Here is a 24,009-nt window from a genome sequence, read left to right on the forward strand (position 1 = left end):
TACAAAATGGCGGACGCCGGGCCCCGGTCACGTGTGGCGGGGCGGGCTGCGGCCGCCGTGAGCTCGGCGGGGGCGGGGGGCGGCGGCGGCTGTTGCTTCCGCGCTCCGCCGTTCGCAGGCGACTGCTTTGCTGCCGGCCTCTGGGCCTCCCGCCGCGCTGCCCCTCCGGGCCGGGAGGGCGGGCAGGGCGCGAAGGCGGCGAGGAGGGAGCTTGGCCCGGGAGGCCGTCGGAGGGCCTCCCGCTGGCGGTGGGCCTCGGGAGCCAGCCTGTGAGCGGTGGGCCTCGCCGCAGGCATGCCTGCCGTGACGGCAGCCTGTACGGGGAAGCCAAAAGCAAAGTGTTGTGGGGTCATACAGGCGCGGGGCTGACTGGCGCGGCGGTTGTCCTTAAGCAGAAGTGTGTGCGGGAGCGGTCTGTGGCACCTTGGTGAGGGGGTGCCGTGCCTGAGCCTTCGGCTCACGGAACTTGTGAGCAAATGTCCGTGCCGTGATGGCCGGGAGCTGGGCTGACGCCATAGGGAGGAGCTGCTTCCCGCCTCCGCGCCCTCCTCACCTGAGCACCCTACTACGGGCCAGCGAGTATGGCGGTTTGATTCTCGCAGTGAAGTGTGAAAGGTTTCTCTTACCTCATGCTGGCGGCTGTCTCCGGCGAGGAGGAGGAAGAGTGTTTGCCTGAATGAAATGGGCTAGAGATAGAAAGAAACAAATTCAGAGAAATGAAGGTTCTGTTAAAATTTTCCATTTCCCAATCTCCTGAGCCTTTGAATCTTGTTTAGAAACTGGGAGAACTTCCATTCATTTAGATTTGTATTTTATGACTAGCTAGATGGCATGAGGGCTGGAGGCATGGCGTGACTGGCTGGAGGGCTTTTATTTGAAGAGCCAGTCAATTTTCGAAGACTTGGATGAAATTTTGCCTGTGTTTTTTTGGGAATGTATTTGCTAGAACATAACGCACTACTTGGAGCATACTACTTGCAGCAGCAGCAAAGAGCAGCAGGCTGATGGGTGGGGGTCCATATGGTAATGTAATAAGGTATTTCTGCTGGGAGTGGTTGGGTGCAGTTCTATTGACACCTTGACATTTTCTGCGTGACTGCACCGCTACACAGGCTCAGGAAACACGCTTGGTTATGGCAATTGTCAAAACAGGCACAAGCTAATATGAAGACTGCCTTATTTTCCATTACCGTTGGCCAGTCCTCCCCCTTCTCTTATAAGCTTGATTATGTTCATCAGTGACCTTAATTCAATTGTAAGTATCGTGGGATAAGAATTTAATCTTTGAAGATGCCTAGCAGACTGCAGATCTGCTTTGGTGGGAGCAAAACACAGTAATGGTGGAGGCAATGGATGCTCAACCGGTTCCAACTCACTACTCTAAGCAACAGACTTGGTGACACTTGGAGAGGCACAGAGCTGCGCTTGCTTTACAGTAACTACAAAACTGATGCATACATTGGCATTTCCCCTCTAGTTTTGTATTGTAGGTTGCATCCAAGTAGATTATAAGGAATATACTGTTATCCCAAATGTGTTCTGTTTCTTGATTAAAAGGAAAACCATGTTTTCATGTGTTAGTATCAGACACCTGCATCAAGTGCTTGGTTTCACCAGCTGAAATAAGTAAAAGCAGCTGAGCAAGAGGAGGAAAAGTAACTTGCTTGGTTTTTGGACATCTCTTCCATGCTGATGCTTTCTTTACATCAGTTTTTAAAAATGGTTTTAAACCACACTTTGGCTTTAAAACAGTCAAGAGTAAAAAGCCACTAACTCAAGAAACCCAGCAAATTCTTTTTTTTTTTCCTGTTTTATGTAAAAGTTATGCGTATAATACCTAAAAGCTTTGCAAAATGCCAGAATATGGAAATACTTTCTAGCTACTTTTTGCCTTGCATGCGGTGAAGCTCTATAGGAGCTATCCTGGTGGTTTCTGGTGATGGGTCTCAGTGGCATTTAAAGGTTAAGTGTCCTGGTTTCAGCTGGAATACTGTTAATTTTCTTCTTAGTAGCTGATGCAATGCTGTTGTGTTGGATTTGGTGTGAGAACAATGTACACTGATGGTTTTGGTTGTTGCCAGGTGATGTTTATACCAAATCAAGGACTTTTTGGTTTCTCAGGCCCTGCCAATGAAAGGGCTGGAACAACATGGGAAATTGGGAGGGGACACAGCTAGGACAGCTGACCCAAACTGGGGATATTTCATACCGTATGACATCATGCTGAATATATATAGGTTGGGGGAAGAAGGGGTGGTGGGGACACACATTTGGTGTTAGTTTTCCCAAGTAAGCATTATGCATGGTGCAGCCCTGTTTTCCTGGGGATGGCTGAACACCTGCCTGCCAGTGGGAAATGGTGAATGAATTCCTTGTTTTGCTTTGCTTGTGTGGCTTTTGCTTTACCATTAAACTGTCTTTATCTCAACCCATGAGTTTTCTACTCTTCTGATCCTCTCCCTCATCCCACTGTGGGAGGAGTGAGTGCGCAGCTGTGTGGGGCTTAGTCACTGGCCAGGGTTAAACCATGACATGAAGGAATCCAGATACCAATAACTAATCAGAATGTTCATAAAAACATCTATCTGCACACCAGTAAGTACACTGCTGAAGGGAGGAAGTAAAAAGAAATCAAACAGCCTATGTGTTGTGATGTTAGAAGAGTTCAGATGAGAAAAATTCCATTTGTTGGAGAAAAATCCTTGACTGACTAGTGCTTATTAGCATTTTGTAGCACCCTGTCATCTTACTGAGCATTGCTTTATAATTACAATTTATGAACTCATTCTGTACTAGCTGTAGTATCATCTTTCAATCACATGCCTTACTGATTTAAGTTTTTTAAAGGGACTGAGCACCCATAGTGGGATGCAGTTAAATTATTCCTAAAATCGGTACTGAAATTTGGGAGGACCAATGGTGCAGAGTAAATTGAGAGTTTTCACATCTTTGCAAGAGGAAGCACTATGGTTTGTCTCGGGGATTGAAACAAGTCTGGCACGGTCCTTACCTGCTTTGCAGAGGTTCTTGTAATGCTTCTGCCAGTGGTGCTCCACACTTTAAATGGACAAAGGAGGTGCCAGTCAGTCTGCTTTGCTACAAGTTCAGCTCCCAAACACCTCTTTGGAATTCCAGGGCTCACCTTTGAACTTGCAATTTGCTGCTGCTTGGTGACAATTTAGCTAATTGAATGCTGAGAGCAGTGTTGGAGTAATAAGGTGCCTCTCGGTTCTCATTAAGCCTCAAATAAGAGTCATGGGAGCAAACAACATTGGGAAAGAAAAGAGCAGAATGAGGGAAGCTAGCAGTAGCTCAGTATGAAGGAGTAAACAGAAATCATAATTGAAGTTAGTTCAGGTTGGACTGTTACGTTAGAAAGCAGTACAGCACCAGAGGAAAACATAAGATCTTAATTTTTCATCTTTTTACATGTAAGTCAAGACTAGATCCAGGCACGTGAGACAACCATGCAGCACACCCTCTAATGTTAAATGGCTAGACTACTAGTAAGAACAAAGACAGTTTCTGTGTCGTTATGACAAAATAAGCGTTCTCATGAAAAGCTGTGGTGGAAGATACTCCTATGTCTTCTGAACACTGCATTAATGTTTCCTCTGGAAAACAGGGCAAAATATGTTACGTTGTGTCTTCAGGTCCAGGCAAAGCAGCCTGTTCAGAAAAATTTTGGACTGAGCCAAGTAATCAAGCCTTCCTTGGTCATGAAGTTGTGGAATTTGAGGATGGTTCAGCTGATAGCAGAGCTCTGGCTGAGAGCACAGAAAATGCATCCAAACACACAATTGCTCTCAGATTTTACATCTATAATTACAAGGTTGATATTTCTAAATTTAAGGCTTGTCAAGGCTGGCTTGTGTTTCAGTTCAATATTTACTTTTAGCTGGGAAGTCAAATGGGCATGCAGCCCACACTCATTCCCTGACTCCAAGTCCTAGGAGGGGTATTAAGTAATCTGTTACAAAATACACTGGTAAGAGAAGGCGGGAGCAGTCTCCCATTGCCAGATAGTTCTTCCTCACTGTGGGTGTATCAATCTAGAGCATTACAAAACTCTGGATAATAGACAATAAAATCTGACCTGAATGGGCCTGTGGGTTGGATTAAATTAAACCTCATGTTGGGTATTTTTTTCCGTTTTGAATGCTCTGATGTTTTGATAAATGTCAGGTGTATGATATTTATAGCATGCAAGGTACTTTGTAAGCAATATACCCACAAGCCTGTACTCCACATGGTGCACATCTTAAATCAGGCAAATACAAAGCAGTAAATGTCACAGGTAGCAATATTCAGGCGGAGGGGAAATAGCCAAAAGGAAGTACGAAAAGGAAGAATGTCTATTTAGATTCTTGCCATGCTGCTATGTAAATGTACTTATGCAGAACAGACACTGGTGATTTCAGATCAGCTAGGGTGTGGATTGGTGTTCTTCTAGGGTTCCTTTTTTTTAATACCCTTGATGTTTGTTTTCCTGTGTGTGTAGACAATGCTGTCTGGAGCGAAAAGGGATCTTTCTGTCCATCTTTCAGCTGAAGTGGAGGAGTTCATGTTTTCAAACATGAAGAGGTTGGGAGAGATGAGCAAGAAGAATGTAGCATGTGAAAGAGGAGAGCACTAGAACGCAATGTAGCTGAAACGGAAAAGCTCTGAGAGTGATTAGCTTGAGAGAGAGAATGGTCTGTCCTGGCATCTGAGAACTTCTCTGGAATCTTATTAAGTCAGGGCAAGCGGTGGTTTGGTTGTGTTTTTTTGGTTTGGTTTTGGTTTGAGTTGGGTTTTTTTTTTTTTTTTCATTTGGAAATAAATAAGAGATCAGAACCACAAAATCTGGAAGTTTCACTTGTGTGCAGCTCATGTTTCAGCCTCACGCATGCCCTATTTGCTGTCTTGAGAGTTTGCTGCTTTCACAGCATTTTTTTGAAGGGAAACTTCCTTGAGTGCAGAGGACATAAAACTTATTATCAAGGCATCTGCAGGAAAGTTTATTCTAGAAACCATTGTATGCAGTGTGGGAGAAAGAGCAGACTGGCCAAATACAGTGTACAGTATCAGAACCTAGTTTGGTCATGAAAAGGCAGCGTTGCAGCTCTGAAACAGGCAAAGTATTTTTAGGGTGGTGAGAGATCAGAATCCTCAGAGACAACAATTAAGTAAGGAGATAGATACACACACACACACACACACACACACATATATATATATATGTGAGTTTAGGGAAACTGCATTCTCCTGCTTCTTTCAAGGAAACTATGATTAGAGGGTACTATGGTCTCCAAGCTCTTGCTCTTATCTCTGCTGTTTCACAGTCCCTCTGCCAGATTGCAGTTTTCTCAGATAGGAATGTTAGTGATATTTTTCTTCCTCGTCACCCCACTGGTAATACTTCTAAGCTCAGAGAATGCTTTATTGTATGTCTGATGAGCTGCGTTGGAAGTAAAATTTGCTACCTGTGATGAATTATTTACAGGGCTACGCTAAATTTTCCCTGGCAAGAGAGAGTACTGAGAGAAGGATTAGGAATGTGTATCCGGAGCATCTGCTATAAAAATCACCAGTAGCAGCTATTGCCAGGTGGTGTGGTGACATTTACTGCACGTTCCTGTTATTTTGTAAAGCTGGAGGTGATGAGGCTGGATATTCTCTCAGGTTCATTTTCTCTCAACTGGAATGTTGAGCATTTACTCACGACCCCTCCCACCCACCCCCAATGCAATGTGCTATTGCAGTAAAGGCGGGGTGTTGTATTTGGGGATGCTGCTTGTATGTGTGTGTTTATGCTTCAGATGGACATAGTCACTGAGTACAATACAGGTGAAACTGGGTGGTTTTGTTTAGCTTGTGTTAACCTAATGCAATGATCCAGGTAACAAAATGATCTCGCTTTCTATGGCTGTTACTGCCCTCAGAGGAGCTCTGTTGCTTTGGGTACACCCACCATGGCTGGCAAAGCGCTCTTGCAGCATTGCTGTTTGCTACGAGCGAAGAATGCTGTACCTGTACAAGCACATTTATCCCATAAAATCACTGCCTGGGCGACACCTGCCAGCAGTGCCCTCTCTGCACGCAGGGCACACAGACCCTGTGCTGGGTGGCACAGCTGCACCGGGGCCCGTGCACCGGGGGGGATAGAAAAGATCACCACGAGGGAGCTAAAGGAGTTTGGGGAGAACCCACATTTGTGACCGGGGACTGATGGTTCGGTGTGTTTTTAACTAGAAGCCTGAACGAGCTGCGCGTGTTTCATTCGTTTGCTTCTCCTCGTCTGGCCCCATGCTTTGACCGAACCTCCGGGCTCCAGCGCCCCGCCGCCGGCACGGCGCTCACGGCACTGGCGCTGGGGCCGCCTGGGACGCGATGGCACCTGCGAGCGGATGCCTGGCCCAGATCGCCCGGTTTGACTCCCACTCTCCCCTGGCTGCTCGCCGGCTGGTGCCCGGCTCCGCCGCGGCTCCTGTCCCGCGGCCCGACCCCTCGGCACCCGCCCCGGCCGGTGCCAGGGCTGCGCCGCGTCCGCCCGCCCGCCAGGGGGCGCACGGAGCGGCCCGGTGCCCCCTTCTCCCCCTGCGGTGAGTGCGGCGGGGGGGGGGGGGCGGAGCGAGCCGAGGTACGGCGGGGGGCAGGGGTCAAAGTTTGTCGTGCCCGGGAGCGTGGGCAGGGGCCACCGGTGGGGGTGACCGGGGCTCGCCGGGTGCGGGGAAGCCCCGACTAAGGCCCAGCCTGCCGACCGCTGCGCCGGGCCACGGGGCGTGCGGAGAGGCCGGCGCCGGGCCTGCCGCGGGCGGGACCCCCGGGTGCGCCGCCTCCGTTCCGCGCTTCAGCCGGCCCCGGGCCGGAGGTGGGACCAGCCGGTGCCAGCAGGAATCGCCGGCGAGCCGGGGCCTTCCCGGGGTGCGCCAGCCCGCAGGGCGGCACACCGGGACGGGGTCCTGCTGCATCCCCTGCCCTGCCGGGCCTGGAGGTACCGCCGGCTTCTCTGTGTGGGCACGAGCATCCTCCCCTGGCAGCTGCAGGGGGTGTGATGTTACACGCTGTCTAGTACCGCAGTGGGAGTTGTTTTGAAGATGAAAATATAATCGATAAGTTATTGTTTAAGCAACTCAAAAGATTGTTTAGGGCCATCAACAGAAAGGCAAATGCCTCCTGATGTTAGTTTCAAAGGATATACTTGTCCATGGGAAAAAAATCAGCCTGGAAATAAGCAGAAAGCTTCACATTCACAGACCATTGAGGTCCCAGGGTGACTCAAGGGGACAAACACCAGTTTATTTTAAGCTGGAGCTTGATCATTTTGTAAAGTGGATGATATGATATCAAGTGCGCAATTGGCAGGGCCTGGACTGTGTGATCCAGGAAGTTGCTTCCAGCACTATGCTCATTTCTTACCAAAGTCTGCCTTGCGCTGGGGCTGTGCTTTTTTCATTTTGTACCTTATGCTGGTTTTTCTTTTCTACCCTAGGAGCTCCTGTCTCTCATACTGAATTCCCAGAAAAGGATGGAGAATATTCTGGCTGGTTTGTGTGGAACCAGCCCAGAAGATCCACTCCCTGTGTGGGTTCATGGCAGTGTTAGCCACTGCTTTGATCAGCTGGCATTAAATGTGATTCCTCATGTGATCCTTGCAGCGGTCAGTGCCTGCTTCCTTGGCGCTCCAAGGTATGACAACTAACTTGTCTGGCTCTTGATTATTGTGTGGGACTGGAGGTGGGGTGGAAAGGCTGGAAATCATATCTCCCTATAATGTGCTGAATATGTAATTAGAGAAGGACAAATATTATAATGCTATTACATTTGTCAGGATCTGTCCTAATTCTGAGTACAGTGTACATCTCTGGTCCCTCCATTGCAGAAAGGAACCCAGAAAGAATAGAGAGGGTAGTGGGCATAAAATCACAGAAAATAATTTGAAAGCATTTAAATGAATGGGGATTGCAAAAACCAGGAGTCTTCTGGGAGTGGATATAAATCTAAGGTGGCATGGAAGATGTATATAAGGTAATACGGTGTTCAGAGAAACCAAAAATTGTTTTTCTGTTTACCCTCTTCTGAAATTTGTAAACATTCACTGATATTGAAAGGCCACAAATGATAATGAATCAAATGATAGTGAAGTATTTTGTTGGGCAGTAGATTATGGACTTCACACGCACAGTATCGCTGACACCAGCGGTGATAAACATAATGTTTCTAGACAAAAGACAGAAAGACAAGAGAAATCAAGGATGAGAGATGTGACACAGAGAACTTGATAATCCAGAATTTGTATTAAAGAGGTTAAATATAATTTTTTTTCTGCTAATCCTCAAGGATTGGAGTCTGATTTGACTACAAAATATCAGTATGCAAATACATTTCTGTAGAGAAATGCTATTCTTTGATAGCATCTGAGTGTCTCATAGAAGATACTGGACTATACTGACTTGATGTAGTTTAGCAATGTCTACAGTCTGAAAAACTTAGAAATCTAGGGAGATGAATCCAGGAGGTTAAGTAAGAGTGAACAGATAAAGAGTGGGAGAGGAGAAAAAGAAAGGGAAGAGTGCTGGCTGAGAGGTGGTGGAATTTCAGCTGTAAAGTTCTTCTCTGCTATTTCTTCCTCTAGATCTGTCTCTGGGGTGCCTTGCAGGCCAGGCTGGGGATGCAGAATCATCGCCTCCTTTGTACTTGCTGGCCTATTCCTTGCTGATACCATCCCAGCCACCGTTTCTCAGCAGGAGCTGGGCCCTGTGTACCTGGAAGTGTTGGCAAATGGCACTGCCACCCTGACATGGCTCACACATGGCCTCGCACTTCTCATGCTCTGCAGGTCCATTCACGGCTCTACCAGGGGCCCTGCAGTCCTGACTCTGCTCACTCTCTTACCCCTACCTTCCTTCATCATCACACTGGTGTGGTACTGCCAAAGTGGGACAGCTTGGTCCCCTGCCCACCCTGCTGCCTCCTCCAGGTTTGCCATTCTGTGTCTGCAGCTGGCCTCTCTGCTTGTGTATGTGATCGGCTACCTCTTCCCCACTGCTGGCAGGCAAGACTTCCTCTCCATCAATCGCTCCTGGCAACAAGACCTGCTTGTCCCAGAGTCAAGGTTCCCAGAGCCTGATCAGCAGAGAGTGGCAGAAGATGGTGAGAGCTGGCTCTCTCACTTCTTTTATGTTTGGATGAACCCTCTTATGAAATGTGGTTATCAGTGGAAGCTGAACCAGCCCCAGGACGTCTATGTGCTTCCTCGCCTACTCCAGACTGCCAGGGTCTGTGATCGTTTCTACTCTTGCTGGCAGAAGAAGGCAGCTCTGCACCAAGTAGAGGAGGAGCCAGTGTCTCTTACTAGCCCAATCATTGCTGGAGATGATGGGACTGGCAATGCCCTGGACAGCTCACACCGTGCCCAGGAAGCTGTGCGACTCTTCTCAGTCCTTCATGCGGCCTTTGGGCTTCATTTCTACTCCCTTGGACTTCTCAAGTTGGCTGGCAACCTGCTGGATTTTTCAGGTCCTTTGCTTCTGAACCTGCTGGTGAACTTTATGGAGTCACGGCAGGAGCCTCTGAGCCACGGGGTGCTCTATGCCCTCGGGCTCTTTGCTGGCTCCTTCCTGGGAGCTCTCTTGCGGAACCAGTTCAGCTATGAGGTGAATAAGGTGATGCTGATGGTGCGGGCTGCTGTCATCTCTGCCATCTACCGCAAGGCTCTGCGCGTCAGCAGCACCAGCCTTACCCGCTTCACTGTGGGGGAAATCGTCAACTTCATGAGCACAGACACCAGTAGACTGATCAACTTCTGCCAAAGCTTCCACGAGGTGTGGAGCCTGCCTTTCCAGTTTTCCATTACTCTCTACCTCCTCTATCAGCAAGTGGGGGTAGCCTTTCTAGGAGGCTTGGCCCTGGCACTGCTGCTTGTGCCCATCAACAAGATCATAGCTAACTGCATCATGATGAACAACAAGGAGATGCTGAAACACAAGGACATACGGGTCAAGGTGAGGGGCAGCTGGTGGCTCTCTGAGTTTGTTACTGTATTTCCTCCCTGTTTGTCCCTGGAATATTGGCCTTTTGGTTCCTTGACATGATCCAAAGCAGGCTAATTGAATCACAGCTGTTGGGAAAAATGCTAGAGAGGGCACACACACTCTCAGTTCAGAAGTGTTTCAGGGTGATGCGGTTTCATCATTCACAAGATAGTGAACTTCTAATGTTTGTCTTTCCCCCTGGGCTAGTCCAGATTCCCTTGCAGGTAGGTTTTTTCTCTGTGTATAGTAGTTCAGGTAGGAGTCTCAATTGCTTCCTCTAGGGATGCTTCCATCCTGTTGCTCCAGTAATGCCATCAGTGGTGAGGTGGTCTGCAGTCTGGACAAAGGCAGTGATCACAGATGTAGTGGTTTTATATATTGCTCCAAGCTTGGACCCTCAGTCATCTTTTCCGCTGCTTTTGGCATATTTACAGTACTATCTCCCTCCTTCCCATATGTCAAACATTTGATTCCCACCTTTTAGTCTTTTATCTCTAATATGAGGGAGCAGCATTTTCACTCGCCATTTCCATCATGCTTTGGAAGCATGAAACATAAGTCAACTCCACGTCAGAGCTGTTGGGAGCTTTAAAATATTTCTTTTCTCAACAGAAGATGCATCTAGTTGTGTGGGGTATGCTGGACTTTCTCCAACTATTGTAGGACTGGTTTGTGAAGTGAACCCTCTCTCATTAGCTTTTTTTTTATGTCGGGGACAGACACATCTCAGCTTGCTCTGCACATGCTGACCTGAGAGCAGGAATGAGAGGGCGGCATGCTGCAAGCACACCTGAGCTGCTGGATGTGAGCCAGCCAGGCTCTGTGTACAGGCTAGCTGTGTTATGGTGGCACCCCACCTGAGAGTCAGGTGTCATTATCTCAAGATGCTGTCTGGTCAATGCAGGTAAATAGCATCCAGGCTGGAGCTAGTAATTCCACACATCTGTTCATCTGTTTTGCAAATCCTTCAGTTGGGAAGTAGTGTAGTAATTTGCCTTCTTATGAGTTGTACATGGCACAGGTGACTGAGGAAGATGGTGGAATGAGTGAGGGCAAAGTTCCCAGTAGCTGCCACTTGAGTTTATGTCTTTGTTAGCAATAAATGGTTCCTGGTATCTCTGGCTTTTAGCAGGAGGCAACTGCAAACCCAGATGCCTAACTGTCATTTGGTGCAGTATGCTGGCACTGGTTATTCTATGTGTTTTTCCTTTTTGCGTGCAGCTAATGACAGAGTTCCTGTGTGGCATTCGTGTGATCAAGTTTTATGCTTGGGAGAAGCACTTCAGCACCAGGATAAATGCTTGCCGGGCTAAAGAGCTGCAGATGTTACAAGCTATCAAGTACCTGGATGCTGTGTGTGTGTATCTTTGGGCAGCACTGCCTGTTGTTGTCTCCATTGCCATCTTCATCACGTATGTCCTGTTGGGTCACCAGCTCACTGCCACAAAGGTGAGTAGGTAGTTGGGAGAGCTCTGACCTTGTCTTGTGCAATCTACAGCGGGGCTGCAGTCCTGAGGCATCTTCTGTGGGAAATAAACCCAGTGTGTCTCCCCACAGCTCTTCAGGCTCTCACTGGTGAAGCTGTTTGAAGGATACAAGATGCAAGGGAGGTACTGCCTCAAACTCATTGCTTTTTCCTTACCTGTGCAGGTGTTCACAGCATTGGCCCTTGTCGGGATGCTTATTCTCCCCCTCAACAACTTCCCGTGGGTGTTGAATGGGACCTTGGAAGCCAAAGTTTCCCTGGATCGAATCCAGCGTTTCCTTGAACTTGTGGACCAGGACCTGGACACTTATTATGCCCTAGGTAAAGATGAAGGATGCTGCTGGGCTTGGGACCCTGGGCAGGGGGCATTTGGAGCAGAGAGCTGAGGTGTGAGGCCCAGGAGCAGTACTGGAAGGCAGCTGGCTGTCACCCCCACGATTCAAGATGTTCAGTTGTCAGAGGCAGAGTGAAGGCACTTTATTTCTGTGAAGAATGGGAGACGAGGCTCTGACATTATTCTGCCAACCATATAGGCAATTGCTTGTCCCCACAGACCCTGGCATTAGTGACCCTTTAGAATAAGCTGCTCCCTCCTCTGTCCAGAGCTCCTCTGACACTGAAGCCATCAACAACCTTGGCTTTGCCTGGCAGAAAGGCTTGAGTGGGTGCCCCTCTCCTGAGCCATCTCAGCTCCCTTTCTCTCCTTCCTTGCCTTTTGCCAGTTCCCTGCCATTCTTTTACCTTCAGCAATAGTAAAACCAGGTTATCCTTATAGTGTCTCCCTGACAGCCAGCAGGTCACCATGTGTGTCTGGTGGGAGCTGGAGAGAAGAGGGTTGGAGGGGGGTATAAATTTAAGGGCAAGTCAGCCGGCAAGCGTCTCATTCTGTGATTGCGTCAAGGGCATCATAGCAGTGCCCTGTCTTTGGTCTCGTCCATTTGGGAACAAAGCTGATAGTGTTTGCGATGCCAGGTGGTTTTCATTTTCCAGCCTTCTCATAGCAGTGCAATGCTGCGCTGCTTTTCTCTTGCAGATAGCCCTTCAGGTACTGCTACTGCCATGGAGATGCGATGTGCAGTCTTCTCGTGGGTGCCAGTTGAGGAGGAAAGCACCAGGCATCCCTTATCCACAGGCACTCTGCACCTGCACATTGAGAACCTGTCAGTGAGAAAGGTGAGCAAGGATGCGGGAGGTAACAGCGAAGAACGGCACAAATAATAGAGCAGGGGTGGCAAGTTTTCATGTTTTCCTGATCTTACGAGCCTTGCATTAAAATCTTCTCTTGGTCAGGAGGCACAGGACACACATCACGTCTCTCAGAGCTAAAGGGTGCTGGAGGGGATCCATGCATAGCTAGCTTACAGCCAAGAGATGAACCAGCTCCCTCTGCTTCCTACCACTGCTGCAGCAGAGGACTGGGCAAGGAACACAGCTGGGCTCCAGGTTAATACTCCTTTGCAGGCTTGTGTCCTGCCACATCGAGTCTCGTTTACCCAGCAACTGTACCCAGCTCTGCTGCTGCACCTGTGAGGTAGTCCTAGTTTAAGACAGCAGTCAGCTTTCTTACAGTCTATGTGTGGCTTAAGAAATCTGGACAAGCTACTCTGTATTAGTGCATCAGGTTGTTCCTTTTCGTTTCTTTTTGCAGGGGATGCTCCTAGGGGTTGTTGGGAAGGTTGGCTCTGGCAAAAGCTCTCTGCTTGCAGCCATCACTGGAGAACTCATCAAGTGAGTAGCCTAAAGACTTCTCCCTGCCTGGTCTCTCTGTGCCACAGCAGGCAGGGATTATCCAGTGCTATTCCTATTTGTAGGCCATTTTTATCTGCCAGCAGTTCTCCTTTGTTGCCCTTTCTACCCACTTCTGGTGTACTTGCAGACAAGGTGGACAAGTGTATATTTGTGACCTGGAGCAAGGATTTGGTCTGGCCACTCAGGAGCCTTGGATACAGTTTACCACTGTCCGTGAGAACATCCTTTTTGGGCGGGAATATGATGCCAGGCTGTATGAGGAGGTGGTGGAAGCCTGTGCCCTCTCTGAGGACTTGAACGTGAGTGCCTAAACTGTAAACCTGCCTGGACCTTCTTGGCCAGCTTTTGCATCCAGTCTGAGCCTCACTGGGAGCAGTTCTCATTCTTTCAGGCTATAGAATGCTTTTCCAGTGTCCCAATCACACAGTGTTACTCTGATTACCAATTCCAGATTATACCTGTCCCCACGGTTCTGTAAGGTATGAAGTCATTCTGGTAGCACTTTGAATGTTTTGTTCTGCTACTAAGCCAAAAGCTCTTTCTTGATCCTGGGGAAAGGATTTGTTCTTGCAGAGCTGATGACTGCCAGGTTTTTCAGGCAGAACCTATCAGCAGCTGATGCTTTTTTGGATCAGAAGGAACTTCCCTGACATCTGGAAGGGCTGAGTCTGTGGTCCTACTGTCAGTAATACACACATTTTAGGCTTGAGGCTTATGTCTGTACTAGCCAGCAAACCTGGCTGTTACATGGTAGGAAGCTAGCCTTCACCTCCCAGTGTATAACCTGATGTCTGATTTTCTGAAGTGCCAAGCACTAGGAGCTCCTGCTTACTTTGGCAGGAGCTATGAATACTCTGTGAAGGCGAGATATTTATTTGAGAAGTAGTAGACTATGCCTGTGCTACCAAATCAAGAGGAAACTGTTTCCAGCTAGTGAAACTGCAATTTTTACTGCTAAACTGTTTGGATGGACCCTGGCATGATTTTGGTGCAGACACAGCTCTTGCTCTCCCAGAGAATTCCCTGCAACTTCAGAGTTATCTTAGACCAGAAGTTGCTGTCAACAGGCAGTTTAGATGTGGCCGCCCTATTCTGAAGTGAGTTTAGTTACATAAATGCCAATCTTGCCAGTTGTCTGCAGATTCTGTGTATAGACTGTTGCATTGTTTAAATTTTGTAAGGTGTCACCCTAAGAAATTACTGCCAGAGGCAGGAAGGGGACACCAGTGTTCTGGTTTTGGGTCCTCAGTAGTTTCCTGTCATTTCTAAATGGATTGCCTTGAATGTTTCAGATTTTACCAGCAGGTGACCAGACACAGGTGGGTGAAAATGGTGTGACACTCAGTGGAGGACAGAAGGCTCGAATAGCCCTTGCCAGAGCCGTTTACCAGGTAAATAGCAAAGGAGTCATGCCATGGCAGATTGTGCCCTGTGCCAAGTCAGATGTAAAGAAGCTGGAGGCACCCAGCTGTACACTATGCTCTGGCAGCATGTCTTAAACCGCATCGTGCTGGCCTAAAGGTGCTGGCGATGTGCCACACAGAGGCACTTGTGCTTTTCTCAACAGCACTGCCTGGCAGGACCAGCAACTGTATCCTTATCTTTTGTCTCCCTCTCAGGAGAAAGAGCTTTACCTCCTTGATGATCCCCTGGCTGCTGTAGATGCAGACGTAGCCAACCATCTTATGCGGAAATGCATTCTTGGAGTTCTCAAACACAAGACCAGGATCCTTTGCACCCACAGGACGGAGTTTTTGGAGAAAGCCGATGCCTTGTTGTTGATAGACAATGGCAGGATAGTTAAGACAGGTACACTGGCTGTCTTCTCAGGCATTCATTTGTGCCTGCGTGCCAGTCTTGGAATTGATTGAGCAAAGATGGGCATAAGGGAGTAGAATTAACTAGTGGGGAACCCAATGAAAATCAGCTTGAGGACACTGCACATGGGCAAAGATGGGGTGGAAGGGAATATACAGATGCATAGATAGAACAGGACAGCCCTAGAGGTGGGGAGCTGATAACAAAAGACCGTAGCAGGTTCTGCGGAGCAGGGCCTTCAAGGGTGCAGATGCTGTGAGAGAAAATAGGAAATGTTATGTGAGAAAGAACCTGGGCCATTTCGCAGCAAGAGGCAAGACTGAAGCATTTGCATGTCTCTCTGCAGGCACACCAGCTGATATCCTGCCACTCGTGGAAGCCTTCCCCAAGTTCAAGGATATGGACAAGAGGCGGAAGGATGAAGGTCTATATCTGATGAGCTTGAGGGTGGCTGGGGCAGCACAGCTCAGTTGACCAACCAGACAGAACCTGTACCTGATGGCTGCTGGCCTTAGAGCAGAGCTCCCACCCCCTTGCTCTGCTGTGGCAGTGCTGATCTGTGGGTAGTGTGTGCACAGAGGAAAGAGAGGAGGCCCATGTATCATTGAGTATTGGTCTGGAGCAGTATTTGAATCTGCTGTTCCACTTGTGGTCCAGCTTTGGATGAAGGTCTGCCAGGATTGGTGCACCTGTCTTGAAAGAGGAGAGGAGAAGGAAGAAGAGTCTCTCTCATAGCCTAGATTTGGTCTGTGCACGGCAAGGAGCAGCTGCAGGAGGAAACACACTGACCTTTGCTTTTACCTCCATTCCCACAGCCCCTGATGAACAGAGCCAAGAAGAGGCTGTAGAGACAGAGGCAGAAGAATCAACCCAAAACAATCATCTTGTCCACAAGGAGGAAGAGAAGAAAGAAGGGGCAGTGGCTTTTCAGGTGTACAAGGCATATTGGCTGGCAGTGGGCAGCTGCATGGCATTATCCATCCTCTTCTCGCTGCTCCTGATGCAAGGTGAGGCAGTGGCCCAGCAGTATATCTCTCTTTAGACATTCCTCTCCTTTCATTCCCTGGTTGTGGAGTCCAGGGAAGAAAAGAGGCCAGGGGTTTACTAACTCTTGTCTGCAGCATAAAGACCCCTTTTCTCTTCTCCAGACTAAAGTAGCACAGTTTGGAGTGGGCACATGTGGGAACAGGATCTGGCATCTCAATGCTGCAGCTGCATGTCTGCTTCTCTAGCAGTGCCCTGTCGCTGCTGCAGCGCAAGGCTGTTCCCTTGCTCCTGCGCAACTACTAACAGTGGAGAATGAAGGCAGGGGTGCCCAGACTAGACTGGGCAGTGACACAATTATAAAAGTTGCCCAGAAACTTTCCCTTCAGCTTTTCTGCTTCATGTTTGCCAATTCAAAGGTTGGATCCTTCTTTATGCAATCTGTCTTTCCCTGCAGCATCCAGAAATATCTCAGATTGGTGGCTGTCACACTGGATCTCCAGCATGTCCCAGGCAGCAAATTCCTCTGTGATGGTCTGCGCAGCTTCCTCAACTTCCCCAGAGCTTCTCTTCTCCGTTGTTGGGCTTGTGTAAGTGAATCTGGTCAGGAGGTGCCAAAGGAAGCTGGAAACACATTCCCATTTTGCCCTTAAGTGCATTTCTGGTGAAGATCCTTGTTGAGAGCAGGGATAAACTGACCACCCTGCTGCAGGGGATATGTGTGGCTGCTTTGACAAAGAAAATCAAAATCTTTGACCTGATGAGATGTCCGAAGGGCTTCTGCCTGGGACTGATGGAAGACTCCTAACTGCATAGTAATCAAGAGTGTTTGTCCCAGCATGCCAAAGGGTTGAAGTATCCTGGTTTCTCCTTGAGTGTGCTCCTGGGTTCTTGTGCCCTGATTGTGAGTTTACTGTCATGAGGACCTTAACAGATTCATAATCTTCCTCCTTCTATGTTCCAGCTCCCCCATTCAAGCTCTGGACATCACCCCAGTCCCTTCCAATGCCTCAATGGATGTGAATTTCTACCTGATAGTTTATGGGAGCATTGCAGGGGCCAACTCCCTCTTCACCATTCTTCGGGCCTTTCTCTTTGCTTATGGTACTATCCGTGCTGCCGCTGTCATTCACAACCGACTGCTCCAGAGAGCTCTAAAGGTAATGGTCAGAAAGTCCAGAGCAGGCTGAGGCTCCTGCACGTCATTCTGCCTTGATGTTCTTCTCATAGTTGGGAGTAAGGGTTTGGGAGGTGGGTTAGGGTTTCTGCTGGTATTAGCTGATGAGGTCCCCATAGGACTACATCCAAAAAGGGCTACACCACAGCCAGCACAAGGGTCCTATGAGCTGGGGTTCAAAATGTGTCCTCTAAGGCTTGTTGCATTCCTTGGAGGAGTGTTTTGTGGCTGCCACCTGCATCTCTTCACTCGTTAGGCTTAGATGTATAGCCAAGGTGAGGGCCAATTAAATCAAAGTAGTTTTTGCTGGATCATGAGCTCAGATTCAGATGAGATTGAAAGGAGTCATTAGGCAAGATTTAGGGCTGATGTTGGCATGTGCCAGTTAAGTTTTTTTATGATTTGGGCTTCCTTGAGTCCTCAGGCTAGAGTCAGGGTAAAAAGATTGTGAGATAGGATTAGAGGCTTGTCTCACTGGCTACTGGTGGGCCAGTATGGGATCTGAGTGGCTGCTATCTTAGTAGCTGTCTGCTGTTTGCCACAGAAGGACTCCTTGCTTTTACCAAGTGAACAGCATAAGTAGTTTGGCTGTGAGCTGGCTTTGGAGTCTGAGATTTCTTCTCCAGCTGTGGAAAGGAAGGGGGCTTTGGTGGCCAGCCCTTTGTGGCTTTATCTGCTCCCCTTGGTGCTGCTCTCCTAGGCACTGTTTATGGCTGGATCTCACCTCAGCTGACTGGCTCTTACTTTCTGGTTCCCTTGTTGCCAGGCCACAGTCACCTTCTTTGACACCACACCAACGGGCCGGATCCTGAACCGCTTCTCCTCAGACCTGTACTGCGTGGATGACAGCCTACCATTTATCCTCAACATCTTCCTTGCCAACATGTACGGGCTCTTGGGCATGCTGGTGATAATCACCTATGGCCTCCCTTGGATTGGTCTGGTCTTACTCCCGCTGGCTGCCCTCTACTTCTCCATCCAACGCTACTACCGGCGCACATCCCGGGAGCTCAAGCGCCTTTACAGTGTCACCCTGTCTCCCATTTACACTCACTTTTCAGAGACCCTCTCAGGACTGAGTAGCATCAGAGCCATGCGGGCAACCCGGAGGTGAGTGGAAAAGCGCCCGAAGAGCCAGAGCTTTGGCTTTTATCAGGGTATTCCTGATGTGGGGCTGGTTATAGGGTGGCAGGAATGCCCTGGTCTGGGGCGGCAGGAATGGAGATTGAGTGGTGCGAATCTCTATTGTGTGCCTGCCAGGTTTGAGTTGGAGAATGAGCTGCGCCTGGAGCAGAACCAGCGCTGCCTCTTTGCCAGCAACACAGCGATGCAGTGGCTGGACATCCGCTTGCAGATGATTGGGGTTGCTGTGGTTACTGCTATTGCAGGAATTGCCATCATCCAGCACCAGAAGCAACTGGGAAACCCAGGTAGGCTGCCAGGGGTTGTTCCGTGCCAACTCCTAGGCTGTGGCCCAGGGGTTCCGAATCTCCTAGCCCGGAGCTGCATATCTTCCTACCCAGATCTTGGTAAGATCCAGAGCTCCTGCTCCCTGTCCCTCTACAAGCCACCCACAATGTAGTGCATCAGCTCCTATCCCTCCTCCTGTGTGTCCCCATCGTCAAGTGGGATCCCAGACTCCAGAGTGCTGACTTCTCCCTTGTTTCTTTATCCTGCCACCAAGATCCCAGCTCTTTCCCTGCCAGTAACATTCTTGCTTATGCTTTTGTCCTCGCAGGACTTGTGGGTCTGTCACTCTCATATGCCTTGTCTGTCACAAACCTGCTCTCAGGCCTCATTTCCAGCTTCACTCTGACAGAGACCATGATGGTGAGTGTGGAGCGGACAGAGGAGTACACCACAGACATCCCCATGGAGCCCCAGGATAAACTGCTCCAGGTAAAAGCTCAAGTGTGTTCTCAGAGACTGGCCCATCTTCTGGCTCTGTGTTCTGTACTTGCCTCTTGGGGAGATCATGGCATTCCAGTGAATGGGTGGAGGGCCCTTGCCAACAGAAACCACCTTGACTGCTCATCCTTTACCACTAAATCCCCTAGGGGGGATGAATCTCTGCAGGAGTTGGTGAAGGCTGGAATGATGAGAAGGGGTAGGAAAGCACAACGGTTACTAGATCAAAGCTGTGAGAGAAAAACAAGCCTAGGAGGGGGCTGTAGTTGGAGCTGGGCTGTGTGTTGGGTCTGCTTGGAAGCCAAGCAACCATCCAAAGGGATGCATAGGGCTTGGCCTGTGGGGAGGGGAGGCTGAACGTGGCACTGGGTCATGGTCATACCATGTCTCACACAGATACCCCTCCTAGGTTGCTGCTGACTGGCCAAGCCAGGGGCTTTTGGAGTTCCAGAAAGTGGTCCTGGCCTACCGAGAGGGCTTGCCTAATGCGCTTGATGGTGTGAGCTTCACCATTTACCCCAGAGAGAAGGTGGGGATTGTGGGTCGCACAGGATCTGGAAAATCCACCCTTTTCTTGGCCCTTTTCCGTATGCTGGAGCTGAAATCAGGACGGATTCTCCTGGATGGTGTTGACAGCAAGCTGGTGGGCTTGGAGGAGCTGAGGTACAGAGGGCTGAGCAGAGTGGAGGGTAGCTGGTGGGGCCTGGAGGCTGAGAGCTGTCAGTGGTTGGATGCCAAAGCGAAGAGTGAGGAGCAAAAGGCTCAGTGTCATGGCACCCTCTTGTCTGATTGTGGCAGCTTCTTATGAGTTGCTTGCTTGTTTCTGAACAGCTGTGGTTAAGGAAACCAGGCTGAATATGTGACCCCTGTCTCTGTGCCTCTGAGATACACAGCAAACCAAGACACTCCACCCTAGGCACAAAAACCAAAAATGGGCCTTTGCTTTTCTGCAGAACCCACCCCCTGACCCCTCAGCTTTTGTTTGCTTGCAGATCTAGGCTGGCCATCATCCCCCAGGATCCATTTTTGTTCAGTGGCTCAATCCGAGAGAACCTGGACCCCCAGGGAAAACGGACAGATGCTGAGCTCCACGAGGTGCTAGAGCAGTGCCACCTGCAGGATGCTGTAACTCAGATGGGTGAGTCTGAACCCAGTGAGAAGCAGCTGGGTTAGCCCTGGTACTGGGACAGGGGAGGGGACCTCAGGTCAGTCAGGGGAGCTGGGGAAAAGGGGTCAGGTGGGTGCAGTAGTAAGGAATTGGTTAGGTGAGGCCACACTAGGACCAGGGTGGGAACAGGTCAGTGGGACCCAGTGGCACTCCCTGAGATTCAGTGGGAAAGGACTGGCAGGTGATGGATGGGGTGGCACAGTGTTGCTGATGAGACCAGGCCCCAGGGGATGTTAGAACAGCCTGAGAGATAAGCCAACCCTTAGTTCTAGGGGAGCGTGGCGTCTCTGTGCCAGAAGTTGCCTGTGTCCAAGTGTAAGGGCTCTAGTTCCCAAGGCTTGGTCCTGACCAGGTCTGGGATTTCGAGTGCTACTGGGAAAACCCCAGACTCTGGGAACGGTTTGGAGCTCTGTGCAGAGCCTGGTGGGGTGACTGCTGAGCTTGACCCCTGCAGGTGGCTTGGACAGCGAGCTGGGAGAGAGGGGAAAGAGTCTGTCCGTGGGACAGAGGCAGCTGGTGTGTCTGGCAAGAGCCCTCCTGACACAGGCCAAGGTGAGTGCCCTGCCTCCATCGGAGCGAGGGGGAGCGAGCTGCTGATGGCTGCGTGGGGACAGCAGAGCAGAGCGCTCCAGAGTTGGGGCTGTGATGGGAAGAGATGCCCTGCGCTGTCTCTAGGCAGGGATTGGGGTCTACCCTGTGGTGCTTGGGAGCTCCCTTCACTCTCTGTCCCTGGCAGGTGTTGTGCATCGATGAGGCCACAGCCAGTGTGGATCAGAAGACAGACCAGCTGCTGCAGCAGACCATCCGCCAGCGCTTTGCTGACAAAACTGTTCTGACGATTGCTCACAGGTATGGAGGAAGCAGCACTCGTGCCTGCATTCATCCTAGCACTCACAGGGAGTGATGGCTGCACCTGCCATACCTGGGCCTCGAGCTCAGCAGGGAAGTCTCCGGGATGAGGCATTTCAAGTGCAAAAGGCTGGACCTTGCTGTTTGCCTTTTGTGCTTTACTAGCCCTTGGGTGCTGGGAACAACTGGATGGGAAAACGCTGCACCCAGAAATTGGAGGACAGCAAAAGGCAGCACGCCACACCGTATGGCAGATGGCCCTTCCTGAGCACTGCCTGCAGGGCTCCCGGGGGAGTGAATCGAACCTTGTGGTTCTGCCAGGTTAGGGCGAGTCGCAATGAGAGCCACCCCGCAGGGAGGAGCAGCGCGGAGGAGCAGGTGTCGCTGGCTCAGCAGAGGGCCGTGCGGCACAGTCCACAGCCCAGGGCCGCAGCCGGCTCCCTGGCTGGATGAGGCAGGATGCTGCGTGGTTGGTTTTCCAAAACCCTTGAGTTTTGCTTCCAGCCCGCACCCGGTGCCAGCAATCTAGATGCTGCCCAGGCAGGACAAGGCAACGGTGCTTGCCCCACAGCCGAGATTTAGCGTAAGAGTAGTGGCAGTAGATGGTTGTGAGCGGAGGGAGGAGGGCAAAACATGAATACTGAGAAGGAACGAGTGGGTCAGCGTTAGGCAGTGCTCTCTGCCCAAGGTGCTCTCACTCTTGCCAAGTGGAGGAGAACTGGGAGGAGGGTTATGCAATTGTATGGAGGGTGTTTTCAAAACACAAAGGTTACCACAAAAGTAAAAATCAAATGAGCAGGTGGCAGGGACTGGTGTCCTGCTGCACAGAAGTGGGAGTAATGGATAACAGGCGGGGTGGGCTGGGCCTGGCAAGTGAATTAAGTGAATCTTGTTAAATACATCAGGTAAGAGGGAGGCAGGAGGGGTGTGAAGGGAATGCTGTTCCTACACTAGGGATATTATGCATAAATAGAGTGGAAAGGTAAGGGCATTGTGGGCTGAGGTGTGTGTTTGGGTTGGGTAGAGGGAGACCACCTCTGAGGGAGGAGTAATTAGAGAGGAGAACCAGCAGAGGAAGGAGTGGCAGAAGGCAAGGCAGCAAGACTGGGTTGAAGATGGCCTCAGCCCCTATTCCACTGGGATGAAGGGAGATGGGGAGAGCAGTAAGGAGGGAGAGGTGGTGATGGGTTTGTTTTGTACCCATGGTTCTTCCATGCCATTCAGCTTTGGGTGAACTATTAATTGAATGGATGAAATCTAGGACAGCAAGTGACTCATTACTTGTCCCTTGCCCCTCCAGGTCATTTGCAGTGCTGCAGCCTGGCACTTTTGGGGATGAATGTGTAACCAGAGTCCCAAACTCCATACGCTTTCTACCTGCTCAAATCCTCTGCAGTTTCTTCCCTGTGACTTGCAGCTTTGTAGGGCTGTGGTTTCACACTGAACTGTGCACGACTGTGCAAAGGCACTCTTGCTGCCCTGTCTTCCCTCCCCAGGGCCAGAGGTTGCTGCCCTGCTAGCAGTCTGGGAAGAACTGGGCATATATGTATACTGCGGATGCTGTGGTTGGCAGTCTGGCAACTACAAATCCACTGGTGGTGGCAGCATAAGCAAAGCTGACTGACTGCTGGGGAAGGGCAGCTGATGCACAAGTCCATTTCTGCTGCCCTCAGGAGGTGGCAGGTGAGGAAATGTAGGGGCAAGCAGAAGCAACTCAGTAACTCTCTTGTGGGAATGGAGACATCTTGTGCAACCCCAGAATCAGGCATGCTCTGAGCTCTCCCTCTACAGAGCTTCCCTCTGCGCTCCTGGTGCCCTGCCATGCCCAGCAACTGGAAGGCATTGCTGTGCTCTCCTAAGAGGTGGTGCATTTCAGCGGTGTGCAGAAGCTTTCTGGGCAGCTGGACTGCAGCGTGTCCCTGAGTGCACAGGGAGATGCTCCACAGATCCTGATGCTGGGCATGTCTTGGGCCACCCTTTGGCAGCAGGGGAAGCAGTATCCAGGGTTTCACCTCAGATCCACCAACATGTGTCCTGGCATTTGCTGTCCACAGGTTGAACACCATCTTGGACTCAGACCGTGTGCTGGTGATGCAAGCTGGGAGAGTGGCAGAGCTGGATTCACCTACCCACTTAAGCCAGAAAGATGGCTCCTTGTTCCAGTGCCTCCTGCACAGTGGGCAGCTGTGACCTCCCTCCTGGGCTGAGCCCAGGCAGCCCTCCTGGCTTTGTGCCTGGCTTTCCTCTCACTCAGCCACAAGCCCTGTCCCTGCAGGGCCAGGAGCTGCTGAGGTGAGGAAAGGAATTATTCCTGCCTGCAGGTAGCGATTGTTTGTCCTCGGGGATGGAGGCATGGCACTGTGGCCTTTCCTTTAGTAGGGAAGACGGGACTTGGTGTTCAGGGCCATGCAAGCCTGGCTGGTGGAATACTGCTCCCCTCCAAGGATCCCCTTTGAGATTACAGAGGGATTTTCTGCTCACTGAAGAATCAGTGACTCCTAATCTGAGACTTAGTCTCACATGCAGTTTAAAATAAAGTGGAAACATCCTTGTGAAGCTCCATTTATTCAGGGCCCTGTCCCCTTTTCCCCCAAGACTCCCTTCCCTGTGAGATACAGGAGTGGTGCCCTCTCTGCCCAAAGACAACCTTACCTCTTCCCTTACTACTTTCAGTGGGCACTGACCTTTCCAAGCCCAGAAAGTCGCACCCAAGGACCTTGCTGCTTTTCCTCATTTACAGTGGAGAAGGCCTTCCCCTGAAGGGCCAGAATGTGATTACATTAAAGGCCTCTAAGGCTAGTTTATTTCAAGACCAGTTTTCCAAGGGAAACTCCCTCCTGCTCCCAGCTACACA

The 24,009-nt window shown here is 50.1% G+C and overlaps 1 protein-coding gene across 3 annotated transcripts; it reads left to right on the top strand.

The window, feature by feature from the left end:
• The first annotated feature begins 6,664 nt into the window (after positions 1–6,664).
• ABCC10 (ATP binding cassette subfamily C member 10) lies at positions 6,665–23,711 on the top strand. 3 transcript variants are annotated; one of them, XM_005238650.4, is made up of 22 exons: positions 6,665–6,976; positions 7,475–7,671; positions 8,618–9,986; positions 11,238–11,465; positions 11,667–11,823; positions 12,536–12,675; positions 13,151–13,230; positions 13,379–13,550; positions 14,544–14,642; positions 14,871–15,060; positions 15,416–15,493; positions 15,885–16,076; positions 16,511–16,643; positions 17,018–17,213; positions 17,997–18,340; positions 18,491–18,660; positions 18,969–19,129; positions 19,548–19,801; positions 20,131–20,276; positions 20,761–20,858; positions 21,043–21,155; positions 23,210–23,711. In XM_005238650.4, the coding sequence occupies exons 2-22, from the start codon at positions 7,511–7,513 to the stop codon at positions 23,343–23,345; spliced, it is 4,617 nt and encodes a 1,538-aa protein (XP_005238707.2). In that variant the 5' UTR covers positions 6,665–6,976; positions 7,475–7,510; the 3' UTR covers positions 23,346–23,711. The 3 variants fall into 3 exon arrangements, with proteins under 3 accessions (XP_005238707.2, XP_055671933.1, XP_055671934.1); XM_055815958.1 differs by having other exon boundaries at positions 19,050–19,129; XM_055815959.1 differs by lacking the exons at positions 20,761–20,858; positions 21,043–21,155; positions 23,210–23,711 and having other exon boundaries at positions 19,548–19,667; positions 20,131–20,240.
• Positions 23,712–24,009: the final 298 nt, after the last annotated feature.

Source organism: Falco peregrinus, chromosome 11, assembly GCF_023634155.1.
Source record: "Falco peregrinus isolate bFalPer1 chromosome 11, bFalPer1.pri, whole genome shotgun sequence".
Taxonomy (NCBI): Eukaryota; Metazoa; Chordata; class Aves; order Falconiformes; family Falconidae; genus Falco; species Falco peregrinus.